Source organism: Montipora foliosa, chromosome 13 (assembly GCF_036669935.1).
Source record: "Montipora foliosa isolate CH-2021 chromosome 13, ASM3666993v2, whole genome shotgun sequence".
In the NCBI taxonomy this organism is placed as follows: Eukaryota; Metazoa; Cnidaria; class Anthozoa; order Scleractinia; family Acroporidae; genus Montipora; species Montipora foliosa.
The window spans coordinates 6,316,918-6,339,417 of record NC_090881.1 but is presented as its reverse complement, the minus strand read 5'-3'; the positions used below and the strand labels follow the sequence as shown (position 1 = coordinate 6,339,417).

General features: G+C 38.3%; 2 protein-coding genes across 3 annotated transcripts in view; one reads left to right on the top strand and one right to left on the bottom strand.

The window, feature by feature from the left end:
- Positions 1–7,459: 7,459 nt before the first annotated feature.
- On the top strand, positions 7,460–21,417 carry LOC137982375 (N-alpha-acetyltransferase 50-like). Its single transcript, XM_068829488.1, has 6 exons — positions 7,460–7,584; positions 7,662–7,758; positions 9,604–9,646; positions 10,203–10,322; positions 11,625–11,691; positions 18,451–21,417. The coding sequence occupies exons 1-6, from the start codon at positions 7,499–7,501 to the stop codon at positions 18,596–18,598; spliced, it is 561 nt and encodes a 186-aa protein (XP_068685589.1). The 5' UTR covers positions 7,460–7,498; the 3' UTR covers positions 18,599–21,417.
- LOC137982376 (histone H3-like) overlaps positions 21,403–22,500 on the bottom strand; it is an 8,791-nt gene continuing 7,693 nt past the window's right edge. For both annotated transcript variants that reach the window (XM_068829490.1, XM_068829489.1), the window contains exon 5: positions 21,403–21,667. In XM_068829490.1, the coding sequence (XP_068685591.1) occupies positions 21,571–21,667 (97 nt within the window). In that variant the 3' untranslated portion in view covers positions 21,403–21,570. The remainder of the gene's footprint in view (positions 21,668–22,500) is intronic.

The window sequence follows — 22,500 nt, the reverse complement described above, 5'->3', positions numbered from 1 at the left end:
AAGAAACCAAAAATACAGATGGATGAATGCACGAGCAACGAGAATGCGGTAGATGACAGAGAAATCTTGCTTTTCTTTTCATTTCATGTTATTTTAAACCAATGCAATTTTATAGACGGCTATTATTTCTCGAGGCTGTGATTTTTAAACAGTTTGGAAACAGCCATTGCACACAGTTTCACCCGTAGCATCACAGACATTTGATTACCTTAAAATCCAGTGAGCTAAGGTTTAATGAAAGCCCTGGTTCTAGCTATTTAGTCACGGAGGTGTGTTCGCTGTCTTCCGTAATGTATAGTTTATATTGCATGTTTATTTTCAATCAATTAAACCTAATTATCATCTTCTGACAACGACGTTCCCCAGTATACATTGACCCAAAGCTATTTTCCTAAAGGGAAGTATTATTATACCACATATATATCTGTGGTACTTCACTTTCACAGTGAAACCATTAGATTGTTGTATTGTGGTTTTATCTCTCATCTCATCGATTGACTGCAAGTATTGTCATGTCAGTGTAAAATCAGTATTTTAATTGTCTTCTGATTGCCAACAGGGAACCACAGCATGTTTAGTGCCCACATTCTGATTCTTACAACTTGTTATAATTTGTAAATATATTTTGTGGTAAAGTTGACATAATCAAGCCAATGTATATTGTTGAACATGCTATTCCATAGGATTAGCAATCTGCTTCTTGCACTTTTCAAGCTATGAAAATAACTTTTCCACGTCTTGTCCTACCAGTGAAGACAATGTGATGTCTTGGAATGCTGCTCATGAAATCGGTTGAGTCTAATTAAAAAAGGGCACAATTTGTGCAAGTCCTAAACATAAGCATCTCATCATCCTTAGCAGTTCTTGTCAAATGAGCCCAGGGTTAGGGGTGGATCTTTGCTGTTTTATCAAACTGGCTTTTAATCTGCTGTTTTGGAGGCAGTGACAATGGCACGGTTTGTTTTATTTGCCTCCATTCCTTAAACTACATTTTTGTTTCGTTTCATTTACTCAGAAACGAATTGTATCTATTTAGACTTCAGGGTGAACTATTTATACAATGAAGTAGAGTGATCATTCAAAACAGAGTTTGTAATTGAACATCTGAACATCTATGAGACGTAAAAACAAACTTGTGAACATGTGAACCTGTAGTATAGCAAATCATAATGCCGACAAGCATGAAAGTGAACGAAATGGGTCATAAATATGAAGTTTTCACTATCTGAATGATTTTCGCTTATATTAAAGGGAAATATTGTTGAAAAATCCAAAGCTATCTCTCTTCATGGTAATAAGTAATGTAAACAATCTTCCCACTGGTGAGTTGTAGTAGTAAATTGGGTTTTCCAGGAACCAGTTATTTTAAAGCTAGTACTGGTAACTTCCTAGGTTCACATGTACCACAAGTAATGGAAGATTCACAGAAAATGGAATTTGAAATTTTATGCTGTGGCATTTGAAGGAAAATTAGGTATTTGTAGACAAGTATCATTATGTTCTTCTCTTTAATGGTTAATATTCCTTGACAGGCTTCTAACCGTTCAGATAGTTTGCGTCCACATTTTTGTCCTTCTTTGTTGAGAGTTTCAATAGACAAAGCGAAATATATATGACCGACCAAATGACCCACACTACAGTATTTTATCTTTTCTCCTGCCCTTACCATTCCAGAAACAAAACGCTATTTCTTCTTGTGAAATAGTTTCTTGTTGCTGGTGAAGTTGCAAATTTCCTGTGCTTTGTCACCTTCAATTTTATTTCCCAATCCCCCTGTCCAGTCCGCAATCTTTCCCCAAATCACTCGATGTACCACATCTTCAGACAGTAATTAAAATGCCACAACTTTATTTATTTATTTATTTACTTAATTTATACACGGTAAAAAATTCATCAGGTACAATTCCAAAAAATCTTAAAATCTAAAATCCTAATCCTATTATTACATTAATTTACAAAATAAGCTACCTACAGACCTGATTTCCATGAATGCCGTGTATTTAAAAATTTTGATAGAGAAGGCGTTTAAATTGATCTATGGAACTAGATTCCCTAATGTTACGATGTAAGCTGTTCCAAAGAGTTGCGCCGCTGTAACTAAAACTATTTTTCATGTAGTTTGTTCTCGGAAACGGAACAACAAGTTTATTTGCCGAATCCCTCAGAGCATAGTTTGATACATTACGCGTTACAAATTTAGACGTGAGATATTCGGGAACCAGACCATTTAAAGACTTGAAAACCATTAAAGCTTTCTGAATTTGACGTTGAGAATTTAAGTCTTTCCAGCTGAGTTTGTCAAACAAGGAAGTAACATCAGCGTCATAGCTCGATGAAGTTATCACTCGTGCAGCACGGTTCTGTAGTTTTTGTAGCCTGTTAGATAATGTTTTACCACAATTACCCCAGACTAGGCTGCAGTAATCAAAATGCGGTTGAACTAGTGAGTTGTATATACTGAGTAAAGTTGATTGAGGCACAAATGGCTTAACTCGTTTAATGGCTCCAATTGCGGAAGCAATCTTTTTACACAGTTTATCAACGTGGAGATACCATGTTAGATTTTCGTCAACATATATTCCAAGTGATTTCACTGAAGAAACTTTCTCAATTGGAACATTATCAATGGAGAGTTCAAGAGTATCAGATAGAGTGCTTAATCTTTGCCTGGATCCGATCAACATAAATTCATTCTTTGTAGCGTTCAAAGTAAGTTTGTTAGACACAAGCCATTTGCTTAGCTTTTCAAGGTCATGAGATATACTAGACTGAATCAGATGTAAATCAGAGCCAGCATAAGTAATATGTGTATCATCAGCATACATTCTAGGAACGCTGAACGATAGACAGTTAGGCAAATCATTAATATAAATTAGAAATAAAAGAGGGCCAAGGATCGTTCCCTGTGGCACACCGCATTTAAGAGTGGTAAAACCAGAGAGACAACCGTTAACGGAGCACCGTTGTGTGCGGTTCGTCAAATATGATTTAAACCAATCAAGCGATTTCCCTTGAATTCCGTACTGATTCATTTTAGTTAATAGTATCTCATGATCAACGGTGTCGAAGGCCTTTTTTAAGTCGAGGAACACTACGGCATTTACGTAGCCACGATCGATATTAAACGCCCAACTGTCAGTGGCTTCAAGAAGAGCACTAACAGTAGAGTGCAAAGACCGGAAACCGGATTGTTGTTTAGAGATGATTCCCTCGTTACTTAAGAAGTTGTATAACTGATCGTACACAATCCTCTCAAACACTTTGGCGACAACTGAAATGACAGAGATAGGTCGGTAGTTGTTCAAATCAAGTGACTCGCCCTGTTTGAACAACGGAATCACTCGGGCACATTTCCAATCGTCAGGAAATATGCCAGACATCAAAGATTTATTAAACAGGTCACATAACGGACCTGAAATTATATCAGCACACTCACGAATTAACTTAGCAGAGATATTGTCTAACCCAGTAGATTTAGTTTTCGACAATCGATTTAGATGAGTAAAAACAATACTACTAGTAGTTGGACGAAAAGAGAATTTGTTGAAGTTTTCAGGAAAATTGTTTAAATAAGTAGACACTTCGTCCGAAGTAGAAGGTATATTTCGCGGGCTAGTCTGGGCCCAATAGTTGAAAAATGTTCGTTAAAGGTATTGGAAATCTCGTTAGAATTACAGATAGATATATCATTTACTTTGACTTCCTTTATCAGCTGGTTGTTCTGACGACGGGACATGAGGTGATTAATAGTTTTCCAAGTCCTTCGAGAGTTTCCTTCGGATTGAATAAGACTATTATGATAATAGGATGCCTTAGTGGTTTTTACATTATTGTTGATTTTATTTCGTAATTTTCTGTAATTAGCCCAGTCATGAGGATTCTTTGTTTTTATCGCCTTCTTTTTAGCAGCATCACGACAGCGCATATCATTCTTCAAGACTGAATTAATCCAGGGTGAGTTATTCAATTTAGCACGTCTAGTTCGAATTGGAGCATGAGAATTGACAACGCGCAAAAATTTTGTTTTCCAGTTAGACCAAACCAAATTTGGATCTTCAGATTCATCGAAAGACCAGTCTTGTTGAGAGATTTCATTTCGAAAATTATCTCGATTAAAATTTCTAAAATTTCTATAAGAGATGTAAGAGTGTCCTTTCGATGATATATCAGAAGAAAGTTTACGATAAACATAGACGAGGCTATGATCGCTGATACCAATATGGGAGACACCGGAACAGCTTACCTTATCTGCATGATTAGTAAAAATCAAATCGATTAATGTAGATGAGGATTCAGTAACACGAGTTGGTTCATTTATTAATTGATTGAGCCCATATAAATCCGAAATCTCGAGTAAATGACGAGTGTTTGCATCAGGTGTAGAAGAGGCCAAATTACAGTTTAAGTCACCCAACAAATAGTATTCAAGGTCAAGAGAATCAACCTTGTCGATAAATGACTCATAACTTGAAAATAAATCGGTAGGAGAACAGGGAGGTCTGTACCATGTCGCTATCAGAAAAGGCCTAGAGTTCGGTTTACGAATTTCAATGATTAAATTTTCGAGATTAATTACATTTAGATCTGAGCGCACTACATAAGAATTAGAAGACTTAATATAAAAACCTACTCCTCCACCATTTCTACTTCTGTCACGACGGATAAATTCGTAGCCAGGTATATGGAGCTCGGAACTTTTTATGGATTCGTCAAGTTTTGTTTCGTTGATTGCCAGAATATCAACAGAAAACTCAGAAAGAAGGACTCTAAGTTCGTCAATATGTTTGACGAGACTGTTAATGTTCAAACAGGCCATTTTAAAACCACGCTTTGCTGGTAAAAAACTAGACGCATTGGAAAGACTCGAATTAACAGCATGTACTTCGTTTTCAACTGATTCTGGCAACGTTAGAGAAACAAGAGAATTATCAGCAATATCGGCATTCATGGAATTAGGAAATCAATTACATCGTAAAAAATTTTACAAAATTCTTTTGCAATAACTCGTTACCTTCCCTATTAAGGTGCAGGCCACCTTTGTTAAGTCCATTTGAAGTGATGTTGGTATGGTTGATGAGTTTCCAATTATTTTGCTTGCAAAGTTGTTTTAGACGTTTGTTAACGGCTTTAACTGCATCGCTGTAATCATCATTCCTAGCAATAAGTTCAGATAGAACTATTTCAGACTCGGAAGCAACCTCAACTTCTCTGGCCAATTCGATAATAGCATCTGCGACGTCGTTCGGTGTAGATGATTTCAGATCGTTGGTCCCCACGTGAAGACAAATTTGATCAGGCTTTTTTTCAATTGTAGGGACAACATGCGAACGCATGTCGCGAATTGTAGCTCCAGGGAACGGCTTGACCACAACCCGGTGTCCAACAGCTTTGGCTAGTTTTATTCCCTGAACATTCTTTATAATGGAGTCTCCAACGATGACTGTAGTCCGGTCGTCGTTCGTTTTTTGAGACGCAATGCCAGTAGATTTACCGCCCGACATCTTTTTTCCATTTGGCATTTGACGCTCCCTCCTTTTGTTTCTGGGCATTGTCTTGTTATCACGTACTGTCTCCCAAGGGTTTTCTTCTTCATGCAAATTTTGCTCCTTGAAGTCTTCATTTTTACCATTACGATATTTAGTTTCATTGACAAATTCGTTGTTTAAAAGCCTTAGGGCAGTCATTAAACTTTTATTCTCGTCTTGAATAGATCTTGCTTCACGCTTTAAAGAGTCGTAACAATCTTCCACGTCGCGAGGTCTCAGTTTTAGGGCGTTGTTTTCTTCTTGAAGCTTAGTCAGTTCGCAATTTGAAGACAGATTGGGCTGTGTCTGTCGCGACGAATTATCTTTCATCTCTTTCACTTCTTTCTGTAAATCTAACAGAAGGGGCAGGCATGGGCAGTTCTCGGGGTAACTGATTTCATCTCGTACGGTACACAGTGGCGGAATATCAGTTTGGTCAGATACCGCACTCGTTTTCTGGCTAGTACTTTGTAAAGATGACTTCAATCGAGAAACCAGAATTTGCTTGTTTCCCTTTTTTGATAGCTTCCTTTTACCAAGCTCGTCTTTCAGTGCTGAGATGGTTAGATTCTCAATTTCTTTCTCAGTTAGAGGAACTATCTCGTCCTTGAACACTTGAGCAATGCTAGAGAATATTTTCAAAGCATGTTTTGAAAACGAATAATTCAACTTAAATTATTGGAGTACAAGAAAACTCACAGGAGTGTGATGCTAAAAAAGTAATGTGTACAAAATTAAAGAATACTGTTTAATATACATATTCATATTTTTAAATCAGAAGAAGCAAAAATTGAAGTCGTTAGCAAATTGACAGGTCAATAAGACTATAATGATAAGCCTTACAATTATTTTCAAGAATAATAAGTATTGTTAAGACTTCACAGTCTTAAATAACTCTCTTGGAAAATTACAAGATGACATGCACTTTGTTTGGGGTGAGGAGATTAATATTTTTTATTAATGAAAGTAAAAGGCAATGATGAAAACCGACCGAGCTAGATCTCTCTGTGCACCACTAGCTGAAGAGTGTGGAAGGGATGGGAAAGAATATGGATTACTGCAGCTGCAGGTCTATTGAAATAAAACACAGGTCACATTCCACAGGTGAGTGTGCATGTCACCGTGCTGCAGACAAATAAACAACACCAAAAGTGTCTGCTAGCGCTAATCACTCAACAAAAATGTTGTTTCAGGTCTCGGGGAAACTTTTGGCTTAGTTGTTGATTATTGGAGCAGCGACCTCTAGTCTTGACCTGTATTTAACTGACCCGCCTTCGTTGCAGCTGTCACACGAGTCAACAGAACCACATACAACTGCTAAATCAACCACATCAATAATCTATGAACCCTGTTGCACAATTTTATAATTTGTAACACAATCTGACATGGTGCAAACACTGATTAACAGTAACAATACTCGCGTCAAGGAATTACAATTGTGAGACGCCAAAATGAACCAAAACGTAAAGGTACGTACGAAATAAAATCACTTAATTACCGTTGCGTCTTTCAAACACCATTATATCCTTCTATATTATAATAGAACGATCGCTATGCCAGAGGTCGTGAAGAGCCAACGTAGTTTTAATTGGAATCGAGGCCTGATGTAGATCATCGTACAACGTGAAAAAACGGTGAATTATTTTTGACTGTTATGCTTGTTAATTTGCAGCTGCTTCTTACGGAACAGCTACAATTTTGAAAATGATTTAAACACGAATTCTGTTCTTGTTCTGGCTCTCCTCACTAGCCGCCATCTTTCTTTCGACATTAAACCAATCAGAGTTCATATGAGAAAAGCACCAATCAGCGATCTTTTTAGTTCACTGTGTGCCAGGGTCTTCTCAAGACCCGCCGCCATATTGAAAGCCGAGAAGATCCTGGGAACGAGGTTGGGACGAGATTATCACGAGACCGCTGCGAATTAGGCCCCATTCCTCACGTTAGCACCAGGCCGAGTCCAAATCTCGAGCATGGACACTACATTTGGCGGGAAGTTATGCTCTCTTTGGTCGAAAATGTCCAACGACAAAGAAATTGTCAGCTTAAATCCTAAACCGTGAGGAAGCATTTGGTCCGATGATTGGGTCGATGTCCTTGTTCAAGTGTTACTTATCTCCTTATCTTATTATATAGGAAGGGAAGAACGGAACTTGGCGATGTGACTCCTCATAACATCAAGCAATTGAAGAAACTTAACTCCGTGGTGTTTCCAGTCAGCTACAACGATAAGGTAAATTCGACACGTAGAAAGAGTTTTATACTTTGACAGTTTAGCTGATCGTATTTCTCACACTACAGATCACAGGCAAAAGAAGGAAAAGATCTGTTATTTTTCTACACTGTATGACAGCGAGGCTACGTTATCTAAGCCTCGTGTTCAGCATACAATGTACCTTGAACAGGAAATGGGTGAAACCGGTCATCTGTCAATAAAAACGGTTATTTGAAATGATTGATAAACAAAATCAGTGGAAAATGAAATATTTAGGCTATTATGAATACATATTTTTACTGGGTAATTATTATATTGATACAATTATAATGATAAATTAAATAAGTTTACTCTTTGGTCACAACATTCAGTAAACAATATTATTAAACAAGTATAAATGATTAATAAGTTGCAAAAATAATTCACCTGAAACTTTGTGGTGGATAAAAGCCCTATCTGTGGTAATAGTATGACCCTGTGAGTGGTAATGCCTACAAGATGGTATGTTCAATAATTATTATACTTGCAGTAAGTTAATGACGGTTCATGCGTGGAATTGCAGGGAGATTTCAATAGGTCTTGAGTAGGGATAATACACAACGTGGACTCCCTCACTGGACGGGATCTCACTGGACCCCACTCGAGAGAAGAAAGAGAACAATACATGGTTTTCACAGTGATGTCATCAAATTCTAAAATCAAAATCACAAGGTCTGCTGAATTTTTATCTAATCAATTTTCCAGTTCTGTGAAATCTTTCGTTTCGAAAATACAGTATTTTGAATTTCTGAATTTAGTTGTCGCCTTGCCTGATATCATGACAGGGCTCGAAATTGCGACCAATACAGTCGCATTTGCGACTAAATTTTTCCCTTTGCGACTAAAATATCTGGAGAGGTCGCAAATTTGCGACTTGTTGTCACCTTCGCTGTTTCGAAACAAACAGTTGCCACTTTGCTGCTACTTTTGCTAAAATAAATAAAGAAATGACAGTTATTTTGTTTCTTGCTGTGAGTTTTCTCTGAAGATAGCGTACTTGAAGAGTAATTTAGCTGCGATGTTACGTGCACGGCTCCATTTCCTCGATCATTCGCCATTTTCAGCGGTTTCTTTACACACAAGTATTGCAGGCTCATATTTTTTTGCTAAACCCCTGACAACACAATGCAGCGCGGCGATTTTGCGACTAAAATTTGCGAAATTGCGACTAAATTTCCGTATCTTGTCGCAAAATGCGACTGGATTTTTTCTTCCCAGCTGCACTTGTAAACACATGTAGCCAACTGGTTTGCCTCCAGCCAGTTGGGATTATTAACAGTTGTAGTTGTTGTGTTCTGTTGTTTCGTTGATTCATTGGCCCTGAAAAGCCCTGTGGGGAGTGGTCAATTAAGTATGTATGTATGTAATGTGTCAAAAAAGAGTGCTTTTTGATGAATGACTTTGTGATACATGTAGTGTTGAAACTTGTGATTGCTGTCTGCATGTACATTGTAATGTTTCCTTGACTCACTATCAAGGAAAATATTTTTTTAACCCATTTGTTATTTTTGTTTTTGAAGATTGCATGACTTCTTTTAATGTAAAGTTTTGCTGAATATCAGTGTTGAACAACATTTTGGAGTAGAGAAATAAACTCTTTGGTTAGTTTTTGATCTGGGATTAACATTGATCAGCTTTTGTACAATCGGGTGCTGGAAGATTAGCTTCTTTACCTAATGATGCCAACGTGGTACCTTGTCATGTGAAAAGGAAGCAGTGTCTCAGTGGTTAGGGAGCTTGGCTGCTTGGTTCAATGGGTTAACCCCTGTAATTCACTTCACTAGAGAAGTGTTTGGGATCTGATAATTGTCTTTTGTTTCATAGTTTTACAAGGATGTTCTTGAAGTTGGAGAACTTGCAAAACTAGGTATTTAGTTTCATAAAAATGGGTAAACTACATGCTTTGATCTAGTAATTACTGTACTTTGAAAGGTCTAAGAAGTGGAGAAAAAGTTGTTTTGATTATAATGAAACTCAACATGTGTCGGTGTGGCAAGCATTGGGCAAAGAAACAATAATTGAAAGTCAAACATTCTGAACAGCCTGTTTTAAAAGGCCATTTGCTGTATTTTGGAGCTTTGATTTTGAAGTTGATAACCTCTCAATAATAATTATTTTATTGAGTTTTTCGTTACAGACAGTTGATGGTGTTTTGCAGCATTGATAAGTAGAGTGGAAGTTCTTTTTAAAAAAACATGGCTAAAAAAGAAAAAAATTTTAAGCCCGTTATCGTTGCCAATTAAAAACAATTAGAAAGAAAGAAATAAAATCAACAAAAAGGCAAATTGTTTAAAAAATGTACCTGAAACTTGGATCTAAATTCTAACAATCATATGTAAGAGGTTGACTTGTACATGGGTAAATACTATCTGGTACTTGTGTTAACTGTTTGATTGAACCTTGCTTTTTCACCTTCTCTTCAGCTTATTATAATGACATTGTAGTTGGTGCAGTTTGCTGTCGAATTGATCAATCAGAGGCTGCCAGACGACTTTACATTATGACTCTAGGATGTTTAGCCCCTTACAGGAGACTTGGAATTGGTAAGTTTACAAGAGTCTAATGTCATGTGTAAGAACGTTTTCTTCTTTTTTATCATCAGTCAGTTCACATTCTCTGCTACGTACCAGTAGTTGATGACAAATCAATCTATTCATGTGTCAGCCCTCAATTAAACCCACAATAGTACATGTAACAGGGCTTGAAATTGTGACCAATATACAGTGTACATGTAGTGGCATTTGGAATTGTTTTCATTTGTGACTAAATCAGTTCAGTTCATTTCATTTGCTTTTATAAATTATAGTACTAAATTACATGTAATTATCATACATTTGGCAGGCAGTCCAGGAAGCTATTTTGCTTATTTAAAGGACTGCCTTAAGAAAAGGAGTAAGAAACTAGAATGTAAACTGTCAATGGCAGAACAAAAATATTGAGACTGAATCTGAAGGATCTGAAGGATCAGTCGCAAATTTGCAACTAGAATATACTTTGCACATGTAGTTTTGAAATGAAAGGGTTACCAGTTGTCACTTTGACGCTACTAAACAATTGCTAAGATCAATAAAGGAACGAGAAAGTTGTTTTGTTTCTTGTCATGAATTGTGAGTCAATGTGATGATATGGGGCAAAAAATGTAGTGCAATTGGCTGCCACGTTACTTGCACAATGCCATTCCCTTCATCATTTGCCATTTTCAGTCGTTTCTTTACACACATGTACATGTATTGTGGGCTCATATTTTGTTTTGTTAAACCACTCAGGCAACACAATACAGCAAGATGACCCATGATTACAAAATAAATAAATAAATAAATAAATAAATAAATAAATAAATAAATAAATAAATACAATTTGCAAATAAGATTTTGGAACTTGTGCACATTGTATCTTGTTGCCAAATTGTGACTGGATTTTTTTTTAATGTTGAGCCCTGACTGTATTAGCACAGCTTTTCAACAAGTGTACATGTAGATCTCCTTCCTCTGGTTGGGGGGAGATCGCGGTTTAATCTTGTAGAGGAGTGTTGATATTATTTTTAGGATCTGCAAAGGCTCCATTGCCTGCTTTCATTTAGTAAAGTGTTTAAACTGCTTATGCTTATCCTTTTATATATGTACACTGCATTTTGGGAGCCAAAATATGTACAGTAAAAGGGCATAGCATTCACCAGTTTTAAGATGGTGTTATTAAATATTCACGCCTCACACATTTAAAAAACAGTTTGTGGGGATTATCTAATAGGTTTAAGAGATGGGCTTGTTTTAAAGGTGTTCAACATTGTTAAATATTTTTTGGACCTCCATTTGCTTCCAAAAATGAAGTTCTTTTTTATTTGTTAGGAACTACTATGCTTGAACATGTTTTGAAATGGTGTGACAGAGATGGCAACATAGACAATGTCTATTTGTAAGTATCTTTATTGTAGATATCATTGGTTGCAAGAAGTGCAAAGAGTCAATAAAAAGTGTTGGCTACTTTACTCAGAGAAGTCAGCTGTTTTCCTCACTAAAAAGATTAATTGAAGTAAGGGCCAGGTCGCATTTACAGACCAATTTTTCATTTGGCTGGTTTAAAACGACTGGAAAAATCAAATTGCAGGACCAAAAATAAAATTGATAATAAAAATTACGGTCACATTTCAATTAAGTTAAAATGCAAATGTCTCTCACACAGGCGTAATTTTATTGTCAAACAATAATAATATTGTCTTCAGTCACCTTTGATGGCAGGCTCATTTGTTTTTCGAAATTTGGAAAAAAATTGGTCATCCCCACACAAGCACACTGGTGTCTGTGATGTTGATTTTGCAATTGTTGAAAAAGCGCAAATGAGGAAAAGCGTTTTGACAGATTTTAGTCCCTAGAGTAAACAAGTTTTTGCAAAATCTTACAGTAAACTGGCCGCCTACTTCATTATTTTATTGAAACCCTGAAATGCTACATGTACATTGTATGTATACTGTAATGTTATTTGCCAAAGTGTGTTGAGTAACACACTCATGATGGCTTGGCCAATGCATAACCAATGATTTGTGTTAGCCCATAATTATACAATGGCTCTATCTCCTGACACCAACTGTCAGCTGGCACATTGGTTGTGTGATGTATTCACAATAAACACAACAGAGTATCAAGATGGCGGAACCAATAATTTAATGAAAAACGAAAACCTCGTTTACACAGATATATGGTGGATCACATGACCCACAATGTATAGGGCAGCCAAGGGAAAACCTAACAATTTCCTCCTCTACAAATTTATAAAATATACAGGGTACAGACTACATGTACATGTAAGATTAAAAACAAAACGGTATAAATTCAATAAAACTAGTGTCCAAAGTTTCTAACAGTTCATAGTGAGCGTACAGTTCAGTCACAAACATCGCTGAGGTGGTTTAATAACTCTTCCAACGCGGCTAGAAAACAGGCTCCTTGTCTGGAGTCAAAATAATGTTGACTGTCAGATCCAGAGGAATGTATATCCTCTTCTGGTATCACTTCTGGGGGTGCTGGCTCCTCCAGCTTAGGCCCTACCTCCGAGGTATTGCTGAGGACTATGGCTGCAGGAACCACACAATCTCCCGTTGCTCTGGCTGAAAATGGATGAAGGTTGCCGTGAAGCTGTTCTACATGACACTTCCAGGTCTGGTCGTTCACCTTCACTTGGTACAGAATGGGGCCTAATTCACTCAGCAATCGTGCCCTGCACCCATTTGGGGCCTTTGTGAAAATTCTGCACCCAAATGGCTGCTTAATGTCAAAGGACCTTGGCTGGTAGGAATTTGACTGGAGCAACTTCTTATTGACTTCCCGCCCAACATCAGGTTTGATCAGATCCAACTGAGTTTTCACACTTCGACCCAAGAGCATCTGTGAAGGGCTGCGCCAGGTTACGGCATGCGATGTTGAACAATAATATGCTAAGAGAAATGTGTCAAGCTTGTGCTGCAAGGTTCACCCAGACTTGTCAGCCTTCACTGCCCTCTTGAAGCTCTGTACCATTCTTTCTGCTAGGCCATTGGTTGCTGGATGGTAGGGTGTGTGCCTGTCACATGTCTAACACCATTTTCTTTCACGAACGACTTGAAAACCCCTGACATGAACTGTGGTCCATTGTCAGATAAGATTTGATCAGGAGCCCCAAGCCCACGAGATGCCCCCTTCATGAAGTGTTTCCAGAACTCTCTCTCTCTCAATTTGGCTGGCACAATATTACTCTACTTCCCCACATCAGGTTTCTGTGATGGACTGAGATGTCGCTGCTATGATGGGCATAAGGGATGAGGTCGGGGCAGACTTCTGCCGCTGTCTGCCAGCCTGCCTCCGTAAGTTTAAGATTGCAAGACAGAACGGAGTCCCTCCTTGTTTGCAGCCGTAGTTCTTGTTTGGTGACAGGAAGGGTCTCAGTCACAGAGGCATGAAACATCTGAGCCACTTTATCTGGTTTGTCAGCAGGTGCTTGAGGTCGGGGCAGATGAGTTAGGCCATTGCAGTTAGCATGCTGCTTGGTCCCTCTGAACTTATCGTACATAAAGACATCCAAGAACAGACACTGGCACTGAAGCCTAGCTGCTGCGATAAAGGGTACTGCCTTCCTCGGGTCCACAATGTATTTCAGGGGTTGATGATCTGTAACTAGGGTGAAGTGGTGACCCTCTAAGTAGTTTTGAAAGTTCTTCACACCCCACACCAAAGACAAAGCCTCTTTCTCTATCTGTGAGTACTTTTTCTCGGTCTGTGACAATGTGGATGGATGCGTAAGAAATGGGTCTTTCTTGTCCGTGGGGAGTGCAGTGTGACAGGACTGCACCAAGGCCATATGAGGAGCTATCAGTAGCTAGTACTAGAGTCAGATAAGGATCATAATGTACCAGGACTTTGTCTTGAAGCAGCATACCTTTTACTTTGTTGAAGCTAGCATCTCCCTCAGCTTCCCAGGACCACTTTGAGTGGAGATAGGTGAGTGGCCAAATCTGGCAAGAATTTGGAGTAGTACTGAACCATGCCCAGGAAAGCACACAGCTGTGTGACGTCTTGCGGTTTAAGCTTCTTTCTTAGGGGACTGGTGCAGACCTTCAGACGAGATGACATGTCCCAAATACTCTACAAAGCTTCTAAGAAATTTGCACTTCTCCCAGTTAGCCTTCAAGCTATACTCGTCAAGCCTTTGCAAAACAGTAACCATCCGCTAAGGGTGTTCCTCCAGACTGCCTTCAGTAACCATGATAATTATCATCCAAATAACAGAAAACTCCTGTTAAGTCCTGCAAGACTTGGTCCATGACCCACTGCCACATTACTGGTGCAGGATCCACACCATAAGGTAAATGTTGGTACTGGTAAAGGCCATGGTGAGGAATGGTTTTGGACTCATCTTCCACCTCCATTTGCAGATAAGCATGACGAAGGTCAAGGACACTAAACAGGTTGCCTCCATCCATTAAAGCTTGCATAAAATTAATATCATCTACACTGTATGCGAGGAAGAGGATACTCATCAACTTCTAAAAATATTGTGGATTGACAGTGACTTTGAAATAATCACACACCCTCACACTGCCATCCTTCTTCACTGGGGTTAGGATTGGGGCCGCCCACTCACTGCTTTCTACTTTCTTGATCACCCCTTCTGCTTCCAGTTCTCTCAATGCCTCATCTACAGCCGGTTTTTGAGGCAATGCCAATGACTGAGCTTTCCAGAACTGGGGCTTTGCACCCTCTTTAGTGTGGAGTTGTGCCTTAATCAAAGAACACAATAATATTATGTTTGTTCAAGACTTCTTGCAAGGCAGGAGCAATATCAGCAGTGTCTAACTGAAACAGAGGCCAATTCAGCTGGATGGACTTCAGCCATTCTCTGCCAAAAGGGTGGGTCTTTCACCCTTGGTTACATACATTGGGTGCTCCTTCGACTGTCCATTGTATTCAACTGTAACAGCACAAAACCCAAGTGGTTTCACTACCTCCCCAGTGTAGGTATGCAGCTTCAATGTAGCGTCAATGGGGCACATGACATAGGGACCTATGGTACAACCCCTCACTCATAACTGACTCTGCTAAATCTGTGTCCAGTTCCATGGGTACCTCTCTTCCTTCCATGGAGACCTTTAAGGTAATAGGTTTCCTATTCGAATTACCAGCTATATAGTAGAATTCACCATACTCTCCTTCACTTTCTTGTCTGCACCCTTCATTACATTTACCCCAGCCTCAACTGTTTTCTTAGCGGCCTGTTTTTTGCGGCGTGCTTGCTGTGTGTGTCCAACAATACCACAATGAAAGCAATGCTCTTTGCTAAATGGGCACTTATTTGGATGGTGAGAGCCTGTGCAACAGTAACAAGCCTTTCCTATCTTTACCCTGCGAACCCTGTTGCTTCGATAATTACTTAGGTGAAGGTTCTGGCCCCCTTTGGTTAGATGGGTCGAGTTTATTGACTTGAGTGCTTACATGTAGCTCCTGCTCTGCCTGAATGATTTGTCAACAAAACTGCCTTCTTTGTTTTAGCATCGGAAACCCTGTTAGCAAGGACATAAAAGTCTAGTTGCTTGGTGTAGGTCACCCAATCTGTTCCCACCACATAAAATTATTTTGTCACTTTGCTGATGGCTTGATTGAGGATGCCTGTTTTAGGAGTCAACGAGTCAATGAGACTCACAGTCAATATAGCAATAATTTATTGCTTAAGCCTAAGCCCTTGTTTCAGTGATTACCGGTAGGCCTAAGCACTCTCAAATTTTAGCTTTCATTTTATGGGTTAGGGTAACTGCACTAACTCATTGACTCATAAATACTTAACACTCGGCTTGATTTCCACTTGTACTTGGCACTTCATCTGGCATTTTCCTGTTGTGTATGCCCAAATTCTAACCTACTTCATCTACCGCCTGTGCTTGATCAAAACAATCCCAAAAAACCTATCGCCAAGACGGTGGAACCAAGAATTTAATGAAAAACAAAAAGCTTGTGTACACCCATACATGTATATGATGGATCACATGACCCACAATGTACAGGGCACCCAAGGGAAAACCTAACAATCTGGATTGGATTTGTTATCAGTCTCCTTTTGCAAGGGGTACACTAGTGTATTTACCTTAAAGCCCGAGCTAAACAATGGAACCTTTTTCTTCAGCACTGTGTTGGAGGAACAAATTGTATGATCCTTTAAATGTTACTTTGACCAAAACATCAATGTTCTTCTTTTTCTCTGGATTTCAAAACTAATGTCTTTGTTGTGTCTTATCCAGCATTAAATTTTTTCAGCGTGCTACAAGATACGATGTGTGGCGATCGGTCACAAAATTTTAAGCCTTTGCTTGTTTGTTAGTTTTCCTTCGTTGTCCTGTTTGTCTGTGGTGCTGATGAACAGAAGACTATTTATTTTATGGCTGTGTTTCTGACTTTGTAAACAAGTGATTGGAGGGAGAGCCTTTGATATTAAAGAAGATGTAGCTGAGTGCTGGAAATTCGTTATGCTTTTGGATGAACTGAATTGGATTCCCGAGGATTAACCCGTCACAGTCTTGATTTCAAAAAGACACCTGTTTATTTTAACAAGAATTTTCCTATTAATTTTTAATGGTCTGCCATTACTAGCTTTAAAAAGAAAAAAAAAAAGTAAAGTAACCACATTTAACATCTATTACTCTTAACAGTAATTCAACTGACAAACCTGAGTTTGAGGGTGTGCTCATTTTACTCCCCTCTCTCCATCAGTGCTCCATTTTATGGGTACTTAAAGCTACTTAGCTACATGGAAAGGAAAGAAGTTGTAACAAGGATGTGAGATCTGGGAATCGAACTCAGGACCTCTTGCACCAAGGCTGTGCACTAACCGGCTGTGCCATCCTTGCTCCTGTTTAAAATCTTGAGAGAGATGGCTTGTGGAGAAAAAATTTAATGATGTCTCACTAGGTGAAGAATGCAATGCGTTTGTATGCGGCTGAACTCTTGTTTTGCCCTATATAATAAGCAGCATTTACGTGCAGAGATTTGAAGCTAGTGAGTAAATGATTCCTTTTGTCCCTAAATCCAACCATCTGAGGTCGATTGGTCAGTTTTGAAGGTGAGTAATGGCAGACCGTGAAATCCAAAACTTACATTAAAAGTAAACACAGTGCTAGACTTTCAGGAAAAAAACCTAACCTGTTCACTAAGTTTTCAGATTTGGTCGCCAGCTCAAGTATTTTAGTCGCCATGCTGGTGACTGAAAAAGTCACCATCAGCATGGCGCAACATCAACAATTGCAACATTGAGCACTGAAAAACTTTGCCAGTCAGGTGTTCACCCATTGACACCTCAAATTCCCCCCAGTTGACGAGTAAAATCTCACTCCCAGGGGTCAATGGGTTATTATGATTATTAGAGTACTGGACTATTAATTCCTCTTTTAACCCTGCTCCTTCTTTCCCTTTCCTGCTGTTATAAGCTCCCCATCCCCTTCAGAGTTTGTTAACTTTGAGAAATAATGTGGAAAATATGTGGAAATAATGTGTGAAGTGTGGAAAACTTCCCAATGCCTGTAATTGAATTTTAGGATACATGTAAACAAGTGGTCGTTGAAGGTGACATATGAACTTGTGACATTCCCTTTCACTCTGTAGGACAAGACTAACAAATATTAATCAGCTAGAAGTACATGTAGCTGAAAATAAGCAAGATAATGCTATGGTCACCCATCAAAAAAAAGGGAAAGCAATACTTACACCTGTAACGTTATTCACCAGAATAAAATTATTGTTTTAGTAAACCATATAAGTTGAATAATCAGCCAATTTCATTGATAAAATTTGCTATTCGGTAACCAAAGTTAAGAGTTTTGTTTTTCTCCATAATAGTACATGTACTTGTCATTTACCTCTGAGCTAGGCAGTCAGATTATGTGGAAAGCACTATTCACTTCAGTCTGTGGTATACACCAATTACTAACAATTCACTGAAGTGGTTTGCGGCTTGGTAAATATCCACCACTAGCCACTGACACTGAGGCCTCCTGATAGACTATGCAATAATTTTTCATATTTTCTTTTTTCTCTGTAAGTATTATGAAAGAAGGAAAAGGTGTCAAATTTTCTCAACTCCACGATAATAATTATTATGCATGTTAGATTTTGTTCCATTACTGGCTTTTCAAAGGGAGTATTCTTTTTATTATTGCAGACATGTTCAAGTCAGTAATGAAGGAGCAATAGGATTTTACAAAGGATTTGGATTTGAAATAATAGAAACAAAGAAACAGTATTACAAGCACATTGAACCAGCAGATGCACATGTGTTGCAGAAAACTCTTAAAAATAAGAAGGAGTGACACTTGTTTACAACGGAAGAATTATTTTTTGTGCGAAAGGAGAGTAGTCAAAAGCTGAGGATGCACTGTTGCAGAACCTTTATTTGTCATGAATAATGTTGTTCTGGCATGGAAAGGAACAAAGTAAGACCTGAAGCGATCTTTTTATGACAGACTGATTTATGAAGTGCAAAATCTCTGCTTTTCTCGTTAGGAACTATTATGATGTAATAATAATTATTATTAAAAACGACATTTCTTTTCACTTTTGTGAACCAGGATTTGTACAACTTGACCCTGATGTCATGATTGGTCCATAAGAGTGAATTGTTTTGTTTATGTTTTACTTTCTTTATACATGTATGTGATGGAGAATAGATCATTTTACAGTTGTGTGCTTACATTGTACTTACCACGCCTTTGAATAAAAGCGACGCTGAAGTTGACCTTGCTTTGATACAAACCTCATTCCTTATGTAAATCATGTTGTTATAATGCTAATGAATTTTAATTTACTTGAGAAGAGCAGTGAGTTTTGTATCAAAATAAAGTCAACTGGAGCCTCAATTTTAATCAAAGGCCTGGTAACTGAGCACACTGCTGTAAAATGGTCAAAAGTAGGGGAATCTGTATTTTCACCTCCCCTGGAGCCCAGGTCACTCCCCTAGTTAGAGACTGGTATTGGATTCTAGAGCAGCTGGCATATCTGTGGCCTGGAATTGCTTGAAGCATCTAAGCAGAGGTTAAAGGATGTTGATGGAAGAAATTTGGAATAGGATAATATGACAACCTATTCATGAGTGCCTGACTTTTTTGTTCATGTGGTATGCATGGTCTGGCATGTTATTCCCTCACACCTTATGTTGAAAAACTGGACTAGGCGTGCGGTTGAATAAAAGCGTTTGTTTTAAAGTAAATGCCTCCAGAGGCTTTCAGTTTTGGCTGCTACTGGGTCTACAAACAGAAATTCTTTGCAAAGGCTGATTAATTCATGTTACAAAGACACAATGAAAAATTAATGATAAAAGCTTCAGTCATTTAGGGTCTATGGTCAGGCTTTGAAGTGGGTTGCTTTGCCCGATGATTTACTTTCATCGTTGCGCTGCAGACACTGGTTCTGAGCAGCATTGTCAGGTTTTTTTTATAATTATGTGACAAGAAAATTTGGGGAAAGATTCCGATCAAATATGGGTTGAAATCTCTGTTCTTCCAGCTTTGCACAAGTATCACAAAGATGTCAGATTCGCTTTCCTTATGAGCCCTGAATTTTTTTCAGTTTTCTAGTTAAGTGAGAGGATCATTCATCCCATGAAAATAACCTCTTTTTCATTCTGAATGGCTGAGAAAATTTCAGTTTTCAGGTAACAACTCTGTAAAGAGGTAATATAGTGTAAATGAGAAGTAACAAACCATGCATTCTGATTGGCAAATGATGAAAGAAATTTTATTGCTTTTTCAAAAAATTACTCCCGCTCATTTTGTCCAAATTGCACTTGAAATCATGAGATAACCTACACAGCACGTAAACCCTTGAACCAATCTCACAAAGCTCTTTGCCTTCAGCATCTTAGTGCTCCTTTTGAACTGCACATGCAGTGGCATATTTTGGCATATTTGCCTTCTGTGCACTAAGGTTGGATATGGTTGGCAATGTATGCTTGTTGGCAAAGAGCTCTGGGATGTAACTCAATCTACACTTCACTGCATCCTGAACTAGCTGCATGCATTGCATCTGACAATCATGAAATGCAAGGAATTGATGGCCATGGTCAAGTCGTGGCTATCGAGTCGTTAATTTAGATTTTAAAAACCTCCTCGTTACATTCCTGAATGTCTCTCTTCTACATTCTTTCACTTGTTCATCAAGAAAAGAGTTGAGCTGAAAAACTCCCAGATATATCTATATCCAATTTGTCTCGGATGACTCATCCAAGTCCCTTAAAAGAGGGTTCATTCACCTTTCACACACCTCTCTGCAAGAACAACACATCACTCCAATCTCAGATTCCATACCTTTGTCTTTACATCAAAGGCACATGTTCTCTACCAGTGACTCAATGTGTTTCATCCTTTGCAAAAGGTATAAGGTCAATCATGAAGTAATGGTGGTTGCCTACAGGCCCTCCTTTTCAAGAGAATACCCACTGCCAGTCTCTTGTAAAAGTATTGTCAACAGTACCGGTATTTCTCATAAAGAGAGGCGGTGAGGATGAATTATCTTGAATATACGAGAGAACCAGGTTGTTGGTTATTTGAATAGAAGCTGCTCTTCCACAATAGCATGCTACATGACATCAATTTTGTCAGCAATGCCACAAATCCTCTGGAACTAGAGTACATAAGAGTAAGTGAGTAGGACGTCATGTGCCTTTTTTGAGTATCTATTCAAGCCATGCATTGGTTTGTGTCTCCATTTGTAGCTGTGCCTTATCAATCATGAGGTGGTCTTTGCTTTCTAAAGCCTTTGTGGCATCCTGTCTGCAGATATGGTTCAGATTTTCAGTTGATTGACATCCTTCAGAGATATTTTGCATACATTAACTGCCACATAATTATGCAGTTCTGAAAGTCATGGTACTTGACATTAGCAACCTTTAGATTTTAGAACAGCTGTAGTTTTCCTCTAGTGGGCATGCTCAGAACAGAAAATTTAACCTTGGGACTTGTCACTCCACTCAAAAGCTCACTAATATGCAAATGTAAACACCCATTTACTTCACCATAATTTCACGGTCAAAGCTTTCAAAATACTAAGGGTTTATTAACTAATACTGATATAGTAATAATTAACCATACAAATAAGTTTAAAAATAACAATAATAAAAGTAAGTTCCTTCTCATGTCCTTAAAAATGTTTGTGTTTATAACAAAGAAATGATTAAAAAATTCAAATTGTGAGTATGGAAACGTCTAATTAAAATGCGACTGGTCTTTTAAAATATACACCAATATTAAACATCAATTGGGTTGGGGCAATGTAAAATCTGTTTGCATTATCCTAATCCATCCTGGCGACCTCTGATTCTTCTTGCTAGCTGCATATCTCTGGGCATGACAGTAACTCGCTTTGCATGTATGGCACATAAATTGCTGTAAAATAAAAACAAGCAACAAAACAAAGGCAAACAGCAAAAAGAACAGTCATTCAATCCATCCATTCAAATTTTGAATACACAAAAGTTAGAGATGCACGAAAACTTGCAAGTTCAGTGTACTTATTTTTTTAAAGGGACCTTCCAAAGTTCTGGGGACATCTTCCAAAAAAGAAAACATTTTTATTGTTTGCATTACATCAATGATCCACACTTCAAAACGAGGATGGTTTAACAGGGCCGACACTAAGATTTCAAGTTGTTGGGTATAGAAAAAAAGTAGGTGTGAAACCATTTTCAAGAGACACTCTGCACTCTCCCCTCCCCACCCCAAAATGGTACCTGCGAAATTTAGCGGTAATTACCGGTACTTAAATTCAATATTTCAATAACAGTCTCAAGGACATAAATTAATGAACTCTCAGGGAAGAAAGCAACTTTAAAGAGAGAATTATGATGAATCATCTCACAATATGATGTCGCATTCTTTTGCTTGTTGGAAACTGGCGAAATGCTTCAGGCGTTCTCTCTAGAACTGTGAAGGGGAAGCCTCTTGCTTTTCGCAGGTTTGAATCGGCTGTCCTTGTTTTTTTGTTTTTATCATGGTTTCTTCCCAACCATAATAATTTGAACATGAACAGGACAAGTACTGTATCTCCTGAACATTCCGTGCCAAAATTTTTTGCGCCACTGACTGTTAGCCCGTGAACACAGACGTATGAGAGTGAAATATACGTTTGCAGTGCAGAATGACACTTCTGTTTTTCCTGACTGCTCAGCGCGATGCATTTCTACCCGATACAAATAGGAAAGGAAGAAACAAGAGTCTGG

Bases quoted from the DNA above. Each gene is read 5' to 3' on its own strand.
- LOC137982375 (XM_068829488.1), top strand. From the start codon at position 7,499: ATGGACACTACATTTGGCGGGAAGTTATGCTCTCTTTGGTCGAAAATG. The intron at 7,585-7,661 runs GTGAGGAAGCAT...CTTATTATATAG, and splicing joins GTCAGCTTAAATCCTAAACC to GAAGGGAAGAACGGAACTTG. The intron at 9,647-10,202 runs GTATTTAGTTTC...CCTTCTCTTCAG, and splicing joins TGGAGAACTTGCAAAACTAG to CTTATTATAATGACATTGTA.